The sequence below is a fragment of the Lynx rufus genome, unplaced genomic scaffold (genome assembly GCF_022079265.1).
Source record: "Lynx rufus isolate CCGP_SWC_20201006 ecotype Redwood Valley unplaced genomic scaffold, mLynRuf1.p SCAF_4, whole genome shotgun sequence".
Classification (NCBI taxonomy): Eukaryota; Metazoa; Chordata; class Mammalia; order Carnivora; family Felidae; genus Lynx; species Lynx rufus.
This window is the reverse complement of record NW_025814856.1, coordinates 169933426-169949222: the sequence shown is the minus strand read 5'-3', so window position 1 is coordinate 169949222 and position 15797 is coordinate 169933426. Positions and strand designations below refer to the sequence as shown.

Below are 15797 nucleotides of genomic sequence, written 5' to 3'. Positions count from 1 at the left end.
TGCTCGTTCTCTCTGTCTCTCTCTCAAAAATAAATAAACATTCAAAAAATTCTACAAAAAAAAAAAAAAAAAAGGTTGTTTAAAGAGAGGAGAATGCTGCTCCGTGTTAACTTTACCACCATTGTTTGCCTTGAAAGAAGTGTGAATGGATATTTTTTATTTTACCTATTAAACAACATTTTAGGAAAAGAAAACTGTGTTTAAAGTCTATGAGTAAATGTGTATTTCAAAGTTTCAGTTTCTTCTCTATAAACTACATTTAATGACGTACAGCTGACCCTTGAACAGTCGGCATGATTTCTGACCCCCCCAGAACTGCACCAACAGCCTGCCGTTGACCAGACACCGTACTGCTAACATGAGCATTTAACACGTATTTTATATGTTCTATGTGTTTTATTGTGTTTTCTTATAATGAAGTAAGCTAGAGAAAAGAAAATGTTACTAAGAAAATTATAAGGAAAAGAAAATACATTCATAGCATTTTGCTGTATTTAGTGAAAAAAATCCTGGGTGCCTCGTGGCTCAGTTGGTTAAGCATCTGATTTTGGCTGAGGTCATGATCTCACAGTCTGTGAGTTCCAGTCCCGCTTTGGGTGAGCTCGAGCCCCTCTTTTCTCTCTCTCCCTCTTCCCCTCCCTCCCTCCCTCTCTCCCTCCCTTTCTCTCTGCCCCTTGCTCACTTGCAGCCTCTTTCTCTCTCAAAAAAAAAAAAAAATGCACGTTTGAGTGGATCGGCACAGTTCAAACCTATGTGGTTCCAAGGCCGACTGTATTTCATAGGATTGTTCTAAAACTGGAAGTAATCATTGCATACGAAGGGCTTAGTATCACGTCTGAGACATCCTCTGTTGGTTACCAATTACTGTAGCACCGAACCATAGGGCTGTGTTGGTGACGCGTAAGGCTCTGTGACTCGGGCTCCTCAGGCTCCTGGAGCACAGTGTCACCGTGGGGCCACCGACTCCCACCTCGTTCTCCCTGGTCTGGTCTCCTGACTGAAAATAATACCACTCCAGTGCCGTCATCTGGTGCTGCTTTGGTTTTTCCTCAGCGCTGCCACCTGCGTGCTCCACGTTTACTTTCTGCTTTGCCGCACGACAAGAGGGTCTTTGTTTCGTTCCCTTCCGTCCTGTTTTTAGGACGGTGAGTGTGCACAGCATTGTTCCCTGTCACGTGAACCAGTGAACAGTCCACGGGTTCTCCTTTTCTCTCAGGGTGTCCTAAGGATACATTTTATCGAAGCTCAGGACCTTCAGGGGAAAGATACTTACCTTAAGGGACTCGTCAAGGGAAAGTCGGACCCCTATGGGATTATTCGAGTCGGCAACCAGATCTTCCAAAGCAAAGTCATCAAAGAGAACCTCAGTCCGAAGTGGAACGAGGTATACGAGGTAAGATGTGCCCAGTGGTGTCGCCTGGCTTCTCCAAATTCTGAGTCCGCTCCTGTTAACACAGGAGTGTGGTTGGTGTAGAGGGTAATTTAAATCCTTTTTGCTTTAATTTCCCATCTTTAAAAAGCATTGCCCCTTTCCGTCCCTTCCTCACAATATTATTGTCATGCCAACACATAAACGACACATAAATTTTAAACCTTGATGACATTAAACCATCGCAATACGTAATTGGCAGAATATTTTTCATGGGAAAAATATTTTATGTGGTTAACATATGTAAACATACAAATACGAGATTAGTTGTGTATCATTTTGTAAATTCTCATTTAATACATCTGGACATCTCTACATGTTAGTAAATACAGATGGACCCGATTTGTGATTGCCATTCACTTCTTTACCCAAAAGAGATCTTGACTATTCATTCCAGCATTAGAACCGCTGTTGTAACAATGTCATAGGAATATATTTTTCTTCACTTGACCAAGTTTTCTCCAAAGAAGCTCGTCAAGGTGTTATTGCTGCGTCATGAAGTGCAATTTGAGTAAAGGAGTGATACATTTTTGCAGAATTGTTCTTCGGAACAGTTGTGTGGCTTATACGTCACCAGCTTCCCATCCTTCCGGTCCAGGCTGTTGCCAGATGGCTTAATCTCTGAGTGGTGGTACGTGGGTCACTAGTAGTTATCCCAAGAACAGGACTTGAACACAGCCACTTCAGGGCTAGTAAGGTGTGCTACCCTGTTCTGTTTGTGGGTGCTGTCTTGTGACCTCCTTCCTGAGCAGTGGAATTTGACTCGGTGAGACTAATCCCAGGTAACTGGAAACACAGTAGACTATGTGGGCAGATGTTTCAAAATGATCTCCCACGGAGAAGCGTATGTGGTTTGACAATGAGAAAATGTAAGTGCTTAACCACTTAATAAGAGAAAACTAGTATGGTGCTCTTTACCATAATCCTCATATTCAGCAGGTGCCGACGTTAGTAAAAATGTAAGATAACTACCACTCGTTATTTTTTCAGGCTTTAGTCTATGAACATCCTGGACAGGAATTAGAGATTGAGCTCTTTGACGAAGACCCGGACAAGGATGACTTCTTAGGAAGGTAAACCCTGAGGCGAGGAGAACACTCTTCCCAGTAGTCACACTTAAAACTACCGCAGCTTTGAAAAATAGGTGTATGTGTATGTAACGTGTATTGTTAAGTGGCTCTTAGATACAACATTTGTTTCACTTTAGACTTCTCGAGGTATGTTTTATTTCTCTCACATTTAAGTATAAGAAGGAAAATTCTAGATCTACGACCATCACAGCAACCACTAGCTGTGTGTAGCTATTTAAATTAATTGATTAAAACTAAACAAAATTTGAAATTCGCTTCAGTGGTTGTACTCGGCCCCATTTAAGTGCTCATAAGCCACATCAGAGCGTGGCCCCAAAGGCCAGTGCAGCTCTCCGCCTTTCACGCCGCACAGGCAGCTCCCCTCTAGGGTGTAGAAATGAGGTTTTAAACGTTTTCAGTTTGTCGAGTTTTTTAGGGAGCAGGGGGGATAGTAATTTACATTGTGCCTACACATTGGAAAAATAAATACTGATTTGTATACTTAAATAGAACAACCAGTACAGCTGAAGAAATGAGCTTTTAGAAAAATACATCTAAACCTAATCTTTATTATTTAGCTGAATTTCTTGTGGCCAACAAGATACGGGTATAGATGACATTGGACAGGCTTAGCCTCATCAAGAATGACCTGTGTATTCTGTGACTTCAGAATTCATTCCTGAGCTGGTTTAACAAGGGGTGACTGAAATATTGTAAGCAGGGCAGTAAACAGATCAATTTTGCATTTTAGTAGAGCCACCGTGTGGCTTAGAGTGGCGGGGACTGAGACTGGGGACTACGGTGATCGACCAGGAAAGAGCTGTGAGGGTCTGACCCGGGGTAGGGGCAGGAGGAGGGGTAGCTACGAGCGAAAATAGGAGCGGACTTCTCCCACCCTCATCATCTCTGGCTTCCGGGGGGAGTGCCACACTTTGCCGTAGAGCAGGGTGTTTAGGGGAAGAAGGGGCTCTGGGAGATGACTGAGCCCAAGGCCTCTGTGGGGCTCCAGATACTTGATGGTCCAGAGCTGAGGAGTGAGGATGGGAAGGCTGTAGAGACGGACGGCAGCACCAAAGGAGAGCTTGTCGGACAGGAAGGCTGACTATTTCCACACATTTTTGGCATATTCATATTCTGTAAACAGCTACATTATAGGGAAGACCACATTTTTTACAACTGTCATCCTGGCTTGGCCAGACTGAGGGTCCTGACCTCCCAGAGACTCACCCCCGGCTTGTCCCTTACTCTTCCCTTCATAGTTTTGAGATAAACCTGAGGAAGCTTCCGAACGAAGTCTGTCTGTTGATAAACTCTAGCATTTTGATGCATGTCCATGTACTTTTTCCTAGACAGATGTTTAAGGTTATTTCAGTGTTAAGAAGTATGTTTCTATATCCTAAAGTTGTTGTGTTATTATTTCCACAGTCTTATGATTGATCTTATTGAAGTTGAAAAGGAGCGCCTTTTAGATGAAGTAAGTTTTCTCTGAGTTCTTGTTCCATTTCACGGCCAGTGACAGACCTGCTGCCCGTCCCCACTGTGTTCCGAGAACCGAACGGTCACTTCACAAACACTGAGAACTTAGGCCCTTCAGTGTTAGCAAAGTGAAAAGAAAGAAGTTTGACAGCCCAGTCAGATGGTATGTATTGAGAGCCCAGCATATGTTAGAAATTCACGAGTACAAGCACAACACTCTGGGAGTCAGGGCAGAGGCCTGTGAGAAGCTTCCTAAAAGTGGGCTTTCGAGGCGCTGGAGGTATAACAGCTAGGACTGTGCGGTCGAGGAGAAATTGTCACGTGAGCGCCGCCTACAAACGCAGTGGGAACTCACAGGCAGACACTGCTTTCAAGCAGGACATTGCCATCAGAATAAAAAGCGTTAAAAGCGAGGAAAATTTTGAGATGGCTTCTAAAAGATGAGTGTGATTGGGACAAGCAGGACATAAGGAAGCAAATAAATGTTGAGATCCACTGTAACACATTCTCCTTCCTGTGCACTTGTGGCAGCCCCTTAACGCCGAGTATTTGGGGACTAGCTTTGATTAATTGCTTTGTGATTTTTAAGCTGAAACAGCTGAATACTCTTTTATTGAGAAGTATATAGTGGTGAATAAAAGCAAACGTGAATTTCTTTGATACTGAAATTCAGTGTTTGGTATCCATGTTGTATTATCTCTTGGGCCATAAATTCTATTCAGGTCCATACGTAGAAGCCCTATGGTGCTGGACAGGACTGGAACACGTTGGAATCCTTGTGTGTCCATTAGGGATGAAAACAGTGTTTACTCCACCATGGTTTTGTTAGGGTTCAGTGAGGTAGTGTTAGTGAAGCCTTCAGCACCCTCCCTGGCCAGGCTCCAGCGGCTGCTCTCTGGGGTCGTCAGCTCGTTAGAGATGGGGCAGGACTCCGTCCTGCAGCAGTAATCAGAAACAGTCAGTGCCTCCCAGGGAGCGGCTCGTAACACTTGTGGAAACTGCTTGACTGGAAAGTCTGACTCAGGAGAGCTGTTGTGAACGTTCACATTCTCTCCTCAGTGGTTCACCCTGGACGAGGTCCCAAGAGGAAAGCTGCACTTGAAACTGGAGTGGCTCACGTTGATGCCAAATGCTTCAAACCTCGATAAGGTGCCGTGATGGAGTGTTTCCCCTGACAGCTGAGATTAGAATCTCTAGACTGCATGGCTACTTGGCTTACAAAAATTACAGCAGTGATTTTGATTATTGTGCTCTAAGTCACTACAGTTGCATCAGGGGTAAATTAAAGGTACTGGAATGTTTTAAAAGAAGGATTTATAGGTCCTTCCCACCTGCTTTATGAGACCTTCACGTTTTGTGCTTGATATACTTTGGGGGTTTGGCGAGCCGCAGATCACCTGTGCTTTATTTAATTGATTTGTGTAGTTTTTTTAATTTTTTTATGTTTCTGAGACAGACACAGAGCATGAGTGGGGGAGGGGCAGAGAGAGAGGGAGACACAGAATCTGAAACAGGCTTCAGGCTCTGAGCTGTTGGCACAGAGCCTGACGCGGGGCTCGAACTCACAAGCCGTGAGATCATGACCTGAGCCAAAGTCAGAGACTCAACCGACTGCTCACCCAGTCGCCCCTGATTTGTGTAGATTGCCATTAAAATATATTTAGTGTTTTCATTCTCTCTGTGTTGCATATATCGGATGGTTTATTTCACCACCTTTCTTATTTTCTTGAGCATTACAGACATAATCAGGTAGAAGTACTCTAAAATCTTCTGGAAACACACCTGCTGAGGCTTTTTGTCCTTTCCTCGTAGGTGCTGACAGACATCAGGGCTGACAAAGACCAAGCCAATGATGGTCTTTCCTCTTCGTTGCTGATCTTGTATTTGGATTCAGCAAGGAACCTTCCGGTAGGTAATGCCATGGGAGCTCCCTTGGGTGCCCGTTTTCCGGCAGTAGGTCTTGTGTTGAGCCACACCGTGTCACCGGTATTGCTCCCAGGAGAACAGCAAAGGGGAGGGTCAGTGTGTATTTGCTTCATGAGTGTAATTTATGTTTCTGCATCTTACTGATTGTCCAGAATGTTCAGAGTTATCTTTACTCTGACATGCTTTATGAAGAAATCTCCATTACGTAAGAAAAGGATGTGCCTGGTAGTTAGGGAAGAAGATACTCTGTAGAAAATCACTAATTATTAAAAGGGAGTTCCCTAGGGATGGACATTGTCTTCTCTGGCATGGGAATAAAACAAAGCAGCTCTGTCCACGGCCCCAGAGTCCACTCTGGCTGTGGCGTGGCAGGACGGCCGGTGGGCAGCCTGGCAGGACAGGCGCTGGCTGGAGCCCCTGGTGCCCTGTCCCGCTTGGCTCCCACGGCCCGGAGGGAGAGCCCCTGCTCGTTTGCATCAGAACTGTTTGCTCTTAGAAAACACTGTGAAGTGCGGCTTTTATAGGTGATGACCACAGCTGTGGGGAAGAAAAATCCCACCGTTCTGTTCGTGTGAAGTCTCACGGGATCCTCCACCACCGTACTTTAAATCCACTATTTAGGGTAATGTGATCATTATATAAACGTTGCATTGTTTTGATCACTTTTTTTGAGTGCCAGTTCCCATACCCAGCGGATGGTCATTCCTGCCTTCTTTCACTGTGTTAAACACCAGACCAGTTCTGTTGAGGTTTGCAGGCTGTTTCCCTGCTAAGCCTGTAGTAAGTGCTCATCCATCCCGGCGCATTTGCATGTAGTCTCCCTGTGTCCTCTCCTTGTTGGCATCGACGTGGTGGAGACAGACGAGAAAGCAGAGTGTTTACTGCCCTTCACAGTTTGCATCCAAGTGTCTCACGTCAGACTGTCCTCGTCTCACCTCCCCGCGGAAGCCCACGGAGTGCACACCCCACTTCTCCTCCAGTGCCTTTCAAGCTCTGAAAATTGCACTTCACTTGCACTTAGCTCAAAGCAAAGTAAACGTACTTTGTGCATCCCTGTGTTTTAGTTAAGGTTTTTGACAAAATGTAATTGATCTGTTTTTATACTGGGAAGATGTAGTTGAACACTGTGTAATTATATGCAACTGTACTCTTTCTTTCAGTGAAGGTTTCTGACTAATTTTAACTTCATAAATTCTTAATTTTTCTTAAAATGTTACTTTAACCTTTTGGCCAGTCTTCCAATTCAAACTCTGACTTTTTCCGTTAACGATCTCAATTTGGGGAAAGTTGTTTTGTTGTTATTTAACCTTCCTGCAGAATTTCTCATACAGTAGAACTTTTTGGTTTTTAATCACAGTAATGTTTGTTTTACAGTCTTTTATAATGCCTGATGGAAGTGAATTTGTTATATATTTTAGGATACTGAGAATAGTATTAAGTGAATTGGCAAGAAAGAATTAGGCCTCTTTTGAAGTGTGTATTTTGTCATTAAATTGAAATTTGAGTAATACGTAAGCAAAACAAAAGCAAAAATGAATTTATTAACCTTTTATTAAAATGGCACTCTGTGCACGAAGTATGCTCTGTCTGTCAGAGGCAAAGGATCTTTGCAAAACCGCTGCCCTCTCGGGTGTTTAAGTTAAACGACAGCGTTTGCCCACCGGTTCTCCTGCGTTTCTGTGGGATGCTTTGACTCTGCCTTTTGCAATCCTGTTTATGAGTGCTTCTTGTGCGTTCACTGACCGCGGTCCACCATTCTTTGCTTTCTCCTCCTGTTTCCACTCTCCTAAGAGTATCTACGAGGGAAACTTTGGGTGTGGCTACTTAAAAGAGAGGCGAGCGTCGGGACTAGTGTTTTGTGAAAATACTACCTCAGTCTATAGAGCACTATTTGTGAGTTCTCCAGTGTTCTTTCTTCCTTTTGTTTTAATGGAGACTGCTAGAATGTGGGCTGGAACTTCTAATGCCATCTATTCAATGGTGGAATGATGTGGCATGCTTTTTTAATTTTCTTGCATGATTTCAGTTACTGTGCGTGTGTTTCTTTTGTGCTTGTTTTGTAAAAGTAACACCGCTGTAACCAACTTTGGTGACTACATCTGATGATGAGATGAACAAATCTGGTGAGTTGTGAAGCATCCTGACATTCCTAAGCTGCTACTGGCCCGTAAAAAAATAAAGATAAAAATTCTTCTGAGGGGAAAATGAAACCATAATAATTAAAGCCGATTTTCTGAGGGTTCATCTCAATGTGAGATGTAAATGTTTATTTGCAAGCTTTCAGAAAACGTCCTTAGATCTCCTTTTCCCTCCTGAGGAAACACAGAAGTGTCAGAACTTGGCCTTCCTTGAAGTGCCAGCTGTACCTGTGGGGATGGCCAGTGAAGACAGATGTCCACCTGTTGCCCTGGAAACGCGCCTTCTCCTCTTTTTAACCAGAGCTCCTAAGGGAGAACAAAATACATTGAGTTTATGATTCAGCTTATTTTAAGGAACTTAAAGAATATCCAGGAGAGGGTAACTGAGCATTTCTAACCCACTTATTTGGGAAGCTGACTTTGATCTTCTTACGTCTGTTTCCTGGGGTCTTGCTCTGGGGCCCTGATTCCTGGTACTACTGTTCTTGGTGCTTGTAGCAGACAGTTGTTTTTACTTGCTTTAGGGTCAAAGAAAGTCACCGATGGCTTAGTCATTAGTCTAGAAAGTTACTCTTTCTAGGCTGATTTAATTCAGTAACTTAGTGAGATTCATAAAGTTCTTCAGCCCTTGAATCTAACAGTGGTAGTAAAATGCTTTGTGCTCTCGAAGAGATTTCATTTCTGTTTCCACGTGCACTTTCAGTGTATTCTTATCAAAGAAGGGTGGGGCAAAAGTTGAAGAATGGGTATTTTGCCCCATTTTATCCATGAGGGACATCGAGACCCTGATGGGTTAGGTGAGCTGTTGAGAGTCACGTGGGTAGGAAATGGTAACCATGGTCTCCTTCCTCACTCTCCTTGCTTGTTGCTATTTGAGGTGTTTTCAAAGTCAAGATGAGGTCACTGGTATGTGTTGGCAAACATTCTCTATAACTCTCGAGTTATGAAATGACTTTATATTTTGGGTGTTTCTTAGTGACGGTTGTAAGCTGCTGTGGACAACAGTGTGACCCTCCTGCATAAACTCTGTTAGTCTGCAGTGGTTTTTCTAAGTTACCTTTTCTCATTCTGTAATTGCTTTCTTTAAAGGGAAATATTTCTGACCTTGTGTCAGGATTTTTTAATTGCTTTATGATCTTGAGCTAAGACATTGCTAGCTTATCAAAACCAACTTCCCTCCCACATTATCAAAATCATACAGTAGTGCTGCTTGGTGATTCAGTCATAGGCATCAGCACAGTGTTTTATGAGATTAATTTGACCAGATTTGATTGCCTTTTTTCTTTTTTAAAGAAAATTGGATTTCATCATCAGGTTAAATCATTGCTTTCTCAATTTTCCCCCAAAGGCTGAGACTGTTGGTATTTCTGGTAAAGGCCAGCCCCGTTGGTCTTGTACCTTCTACCTACTCAGGATACTTAATTTGCAGCCCCATGCATGCATTACCGCCATCTGGGAACCTTTGGCACTACAGGACTTTCTCCTGTGTGGAAACAGTCTCTTGACGATATAGACTGTCGGCACTTTGCCCTCCTGTTTTGATCAGATTTGGAGCTGAATGTGACCCTGGAGCGCCGAGGGTGTTCTCTGGCTTCCAGTGGCCAGCTTTCCAACCTGGGAACCTGGGACTTACATAGTAACACGCATTTGCTGAACACCTTCCAAGGGCTCTCCCTGTCCGCCCTGTTTAATCTCCCCATCACATCACTTTTCAGATAAGGAAACTGAGGCAGCACAGAGAGTGTGAGGGACAGAGGTTAGAGACCCAAGATCGCAGCTAGTCAGTACCAGAGCTGGGCTTTGAACTCTGCCTTGTGACCCCTCCTGTCTACCCCATGCTAGTGTAGAGTGAGGTTGTTACCACTTCAGGTTTGTGAGTTCACAGAGCTGTCCATGGGGTTTATCTGAGATGAGTGTTCACACTGTTGCCTCCTTGGTATCCGTAAAATTGGATACTTGGTACACAGTAGCAAGATCACTGGGTGTGATGATGCAAGGTGCCATTTCACTTGTAAAAAGTGCAGGTGGCATTACTTTAAGGTCTTTAAAAACAAAAAGGGGGTGTACCTGGCTGGCTCAGTCAGTGGAGCATGTGAGTCTTGATCTCAAGGTTGTGAGTTTGAGTCACACATCGGGTGTCGGATTACGTAAAAATACAAATCTTAAAAAGTCCGGGCGGCTACACTGCAGGTTATTACTGCCTCCAGTTGTGGGGAGCAGCCCGAGGCTGGAAGGTGCCGTGACGTCCGGGCCGGCGCTGGCCCCCTCCCAGTGTCCCCATGTGATCTGGCCCGTCTCTCTTTCGAGCCTGTGCAGCCCCCCACGATCTCACAGCGCTTCTTTAGCTCTGCCACCCACACCACGGCCTCTCTCCTCACTTTTGCTTTCGTTGTGCATGTTAGAATGAGATGTGCATCACACCTACCCGAAGTGAGCTTCAGCAGAGGTTTCCGTGACACCTGAGGGTTGGCGGTCCTCACATGTCAGGGCGGTGGTTCCCAGCCTCACCTGGCCCATCTGGTGGGTCCAGTGTTTGGAGCTCCACAGGCCGCCTCAGTGGTGTGGCCTTTATGTCACATGAATTCCTTTTGGCTGGATGTTCCGTCTTCTCATCTGGCCCAGCCTGCCATGGCCACCGGAGGCTGGGAAGCTGGCTGTCCATCTTTCTTCACCATGATGTCTGCTGTTTAATAAAAAACATAACAAAAAGCAGTTTGTCATTTGAAATTAATTACAACCGAAATGATAAAATCTTCCATGTTAAATGTCAGTCCTTGAAGGAGCTTACAGACAGCTCTGCCTTGTCCTCTTGAAGGCAAGAAAGTAATGATATGGAAAAAAAAAAAAAAGTCAATGAAACTAGGACATAAAACCCGTAATAATAGAACTTTAAAGCCAGGATACACTTTTGAAACAAAGTGTTCAGCCCCTGCCTTCGATACTTGGGAGAGAATGGCAGCGAAGTGGAAAAGGCCCACTTCTGCTATGGTTTTGCACGAAGGTAAAGTTCAGAAGCAGGGGAAGGGTCAGCTGCTCGTATGGGGTGTGATTTGGCTTGAGAGCCACGTGGGCATCTTGAGCCCATCCACTTGTACGTCAGATAAAACCTTTAGTGTTGTCGTGGGTGACGTCTCATGAGTTTATTCAGGTTAAGGATAGTAAACAGAACCCTTTCTTAAAGTGTCACTCCTGGATTTTTTCAAATCCCAAAGACAAGAGGGGTGGGAGTGAAAGAACAGTAATTGTAAAGGATCACAGTAATCAGAGGAAATGTATTTTGATATTTATAGATTAAAGGTTTATCCTAAGATAAAATCTTGGGCATAAAGAAGAATTGTATGTGCTACAAATGATTTTTACTGTGTCATTCTTGTTGGTGGTTTTCATTTAAAGATTTTTTTGTTTGTTCTCATAAATTTTCGTGTCATTATTAACCTTACATAAACTCCTCATTGCATGTTTTATTAACCCTTGGTATATTCATTTTCTTCTGACTTGAAAGAGTAACCCATTAGAATTTAACCCTGATGTCTTGAAGAAGTCTGCAGTTCAGAAAGCTTTAAAGGTAAACTAATAGTTTCCCTTTGAAAACTTAATTGAAACATATTGAAAGAGATGATATTTTAACTCACATGGGTTTATTGACAAATTGCCTCCCATACTAATATAGTAATTAATTGTCTAGTTGGATCCTTTTTTGTTTACCCAAGAATTAGTAGTTAGAAGAAATTAAGTCAGCTTTGAAGATAAATTTTATAAAGTACCAATATGGTAAATTAGACTTCTGTTTTGTTGGCCTCAGGCAGCAGTATCTAAGGTACTTTTAAATCCTCTGCATTTTAATTGGATTTGAATTGGTGAAAATGGTGAAATAGAAGGTCTATTTAAAAACATAACCAATCTTTAGATTATGATTTCAAGGTATTCCTTGTGCACTGTGACTATCCATTTAGAAATCACCTCTTCCAATATGCTGAGTTAGGGCCGTCTGAGTCGGTGACCTCATGGCTTTTGGTGCTGCTGGGTTTGGGTGACAGATCTTTTGAGAAGCTTTAAGTTTCATTAAATGAGGTATATTGAAAACTAAGCTCCACTCCCTAAAACAACATGAACATGTATTTTCTGGCCAAATTGTTAAAAGTTTTCTATGACTTACAGTGTTTTATTATTTTTTTTCTGATTCTTTCGAACATTTTAGGATCAAATATTGGGGCGGGGGGGGGATTTAAATATAATGGTCTCAAGAAAATTCTGTCCGAAGGAATGGTTTTGAATCAGCTTCATCTAGAAAAAGAAGTTAAATTTTGAGTGAAGAAGACTGACAAAATGTCTGCTTTCCGCTGTAAATTTATTAAGTCCTCACCTGTACTGAGGCCATGAGGTGTGACCCAGCAGTGAGTTACTCCTTTGCAGTAGTGGTCAGCACAGTAGTTGAAGTAACCGCTCCAGTAACACTGGAAGGGATTAGATCAAGTCTTTCCTCACCGTTTCTTTGATGTCTGGGGATCATTGACCAGCGAGACGAAATGGTTGCAATGAAGGCTCTAAGTCAGACTGTTTGGGTTTGAACTGCAGCCTTGCCCAACTCCTCAGTATAACCTGTAGTGAGATGTCCGGTCCTCTGCTACTTATAGACTGGAAGTGATAGGATCTTTTCAGGAGTATCGACTAAATTAAATAAGATCACGCGTGTAAAAAGTGCTCAGTGTAGCTAGCATAATGTGTACATTTTAATTGTTATTTTACCGTTTCATTTAAGTGTAACGGCAAGGCCTTGGAAATGGCATTGTGGCCATTATTTAGACGTGAAAACCAAAGTTCAAATAGATGAAACATGGAGGTCTCAACAATCAGTTGTAAACCACTGAAACTTAATTCAAGACAGTCAAACTCACATTTTCGGGATGCCTGGCTGGCTCAGTAGAGCGTGCGACTCTTAATCTCAGGGTCGTGAGTTCAAGCCCCACGTTGGTTGTGGTGCCTACTTAAAATTCATATAAAAAATTAAAAAGTAAAATGTTAAAAGATAAAATAAAAACCCATACTTTCATTATACCTGTGTATCTGACTGGGGCTGATGCATTTTGACTACTGCATTGTGGTACAAGACTTAACGATTTAACGTCTTTCATAGAATCTGGAACATCATTCGTTTAAAAATACACCATTATTTTAGGTGCCACTAAGAAAGAAAAGCTCCATTAAGGTTTGATAGTGTTTGTGTCTACTGGAAGAATTGTTAGACTCAGGATAAATACAGATTTTTATTATGTCATGCACACAACAAAAGGAAGATAGAAGCAAAATAAATTGGTTAAGGCAAGAACAACTGTGTCCCAATTGGGATCCGCCCTGAAACAGGTCCATAAATTTTTCAAGAGATGTTAGAAAGGTAAAAAAAGAAAAATTGTGTCTCAAAATTGATAAGGCACAGTAACTTTAGGAGTGAAACAGCTGCTTTTTCAGAGATGAAGTGACTTACCCTAGCTAAGAAGCAATTTCTGTATCAAAGCAGCTGCTATATCAGAGGACGATTTCATTCCCTCCAGCGTAGCAGAACCCTGGCCTTGGCCCCGCGGCTCAGCACCTCCAGCCAAAGTGGCTCCACAAAGGGGGGCACCCTCACTGGAGGCCAGCCCCCGTCCTGGCCACACCCAATTGCAAGGGAAGTTGGGAAATAGAATTTTCATGTGCAGAGGACTCGTGCCCACCTAGAACTCCAGGTTCCGGTGGTAAAGGAAGGATTTAGGCGAAGAGTTCGTATTCTCTGCCACGGTAGTTTATGACCTTGGATGTTTTCTCTTTTAATGGTGTTTATTTCGTTTTGCAGAATTTATTCACACCAAAAAGATGAACCAGAAAATAGATTATCACCGTATGTTTGGGCTAATAATATTCCGATAATCCTATGAATTTGACACCTATTTCTATCATTGCTGTAGTGTTAAGGATTGACTCTAAAATTGTTTAACAACAACAACAACAAAACATTTTTGTGACCTAATTAATTCCCACTAACACATATTTAACTGCATCTTCTTGTGGGGCTAAGTTAGAAATAAACCTCATGTCCCATGTATGTTGTGTCCCACTATGTTCTCTCACCTGTCTGCTCAGGTATGCTTCTCACCATTTGTTTTCTTATTCCTGAGTTTCTTTCATTATATTTGTATCTGCTTAATTTAATGCAGTTCTAGATTGATGTTTATTCTTCCAGTCAGAATTACTTAGGAGCTGGTAAGCAAGAAGTGATATCTGATAGCTACATGTTTGCACAGAAGGTACGAAGTTAAAAATGTGAAGATATGTCTCTGATACTTTGTAGTGTGTTTATTATTCCCACCAGGGGACTATTCAGAAGTGTATGTTCCAGATGTTTGTCCTTCCTCATGCTTTTGTTTCCATTTGCTGCACTTACTCATTTTCTTATCCTAGTAACATGAGTTTTGAGAGCTGGAATTAGCATTAAAGATATTTAGAAGTTTGCATTTTTCCATACTAGCTTGCTTTAAAAATAAAAGGCCTTAGCATTTAAAAATCATATGCAAATAGGAATTTTCTTAATTTATTTCATGGTAGACCCAATTATGGCTTTGGATATGCTCAGCAATTATTTTCCAGTTAAATTGTTCCCAGATAGTTCCTGTAACTGAAGTGTCAGAATTAATTAGAAAGGACTATTCATATGAGCCACTAATTTCATTTTTAGTAAGCCCCAGTTCAAGATGTATGTTTACTTATTTTGTCTTATTTTTTGTTTGTTTGTTTGTTTTTGGATAGTCAGGGAAGAAAATAAACAGCAATCCAAACCCTCTTGTCCAGATGTCAGTTGGACACAAGGCCCAGGAGAGCAAGGTGAGGAGGTGCTGACCGGTTTCCTATGATGTCACTGTTACTGGTCTTAGGTGGGGACTGTCAGCGGGCTGCTAGTGTAGGCGTGAGGCATTGATTTCCATATCTTCCTCTCGTTTTCTCAAATCAGTTAGTTCCCAGATAACGAACTTCTTTATTGGGTAACGAATGTATTGTTTAAACAGTTTAAAAATACCAACAACAAAAAAAAGGGGGGTGCCTGGGTAGCTCAGTTTGTCTCTCTTTCTCTCTCCCCCTCCCCCTTCTCCCCCCCCACTCCTCTCCCCCACTGTCTCTCTCCCTCTCAAAAAATAAATTTTAAAAATGACATAATATGCTTTTGCTTGATTTCATGGATAAATGACATGGTATAAATTTCTAAGTTTTCTTTGAATGCTCTATAAATATTTTGTTTGAAAGATAACCAGCAGTCCTTAAAATTCAACAAACACCATTCTGTGGCATTCAGAGGGCATTGCTGTTGTTGTAATGTGTTCCACTTTCCTAATTTAAAAGAAAATATTTCAGGGATTATTTACAGTTACAGGCCATTGTTCGCTTTAAAATGTTCACAATTTAGGAAGCTTCCTGACTTCTAGCATTATGTGGTCCCTGGGAAAATAGTAGAACAAAGGCCAAACCAAGCAGATAAACTCTTGTCATTGGGATGGGCTCAGAGGTTGGGATTTCATAACTGTCAATTTCCCTGACACACTCTAAAAGCTTTGGACTGTCTCCATCTTTGAACACTTTTCACAATTAACACACAGCACATGCTCAGCAAATAAGTGTCTTGGAATTTAATTAAAGTCCTAAGCTTCCAAACACAATAAATGAATAACCACAGTCTTGGTAGCCCTTTTCCACAGAAAATACCACAGAGCTGATACTTGGTTATTTCTTTCA

General features: G+C 42.3%; 1 protein-coding gene across 4 annotated transcripts in view; it reads left to right on the top strand.

Moving 5' to 3' along the window:
• The window catches only part of ESYT2 (extended synaptotagmin 2), an 81345-nt gene that overhangs the window by 52462 nt on the left and 13086 nt on the right, over positions 1–15797 (top strand). For 3 of the 4 annotated variants that reach the window (XM_047096990.1, XM_047096989.1, XM_047096987.1), the window contains 7 exons: positions 1217–1393; positions 2420–2502; positions 3925–3973; positions 5035–5124; positions 5788–5883; positions 11542–11604; positions 14820–14894. In XM_047096990.1, coding sequence (XP_046952946.1) covers positions 1217–1393; positions 2420–2502; positions 3925–3973; positions 5035–5124; positions 5788–5883; positions 11542–11604; positions 14820–14894 — 633 coding nt within the window. The remainder of the gene's footprint in view (positions 1–1216; positions 1394–2419; positions 2503–3924; positions 3974–5034; positions 5125–5787; positions 5884–11541; positions 11605–14819; positions 14895–15797) is intronic. The other variant, XM_047096988.1, reaches the window with a different exon arrangement.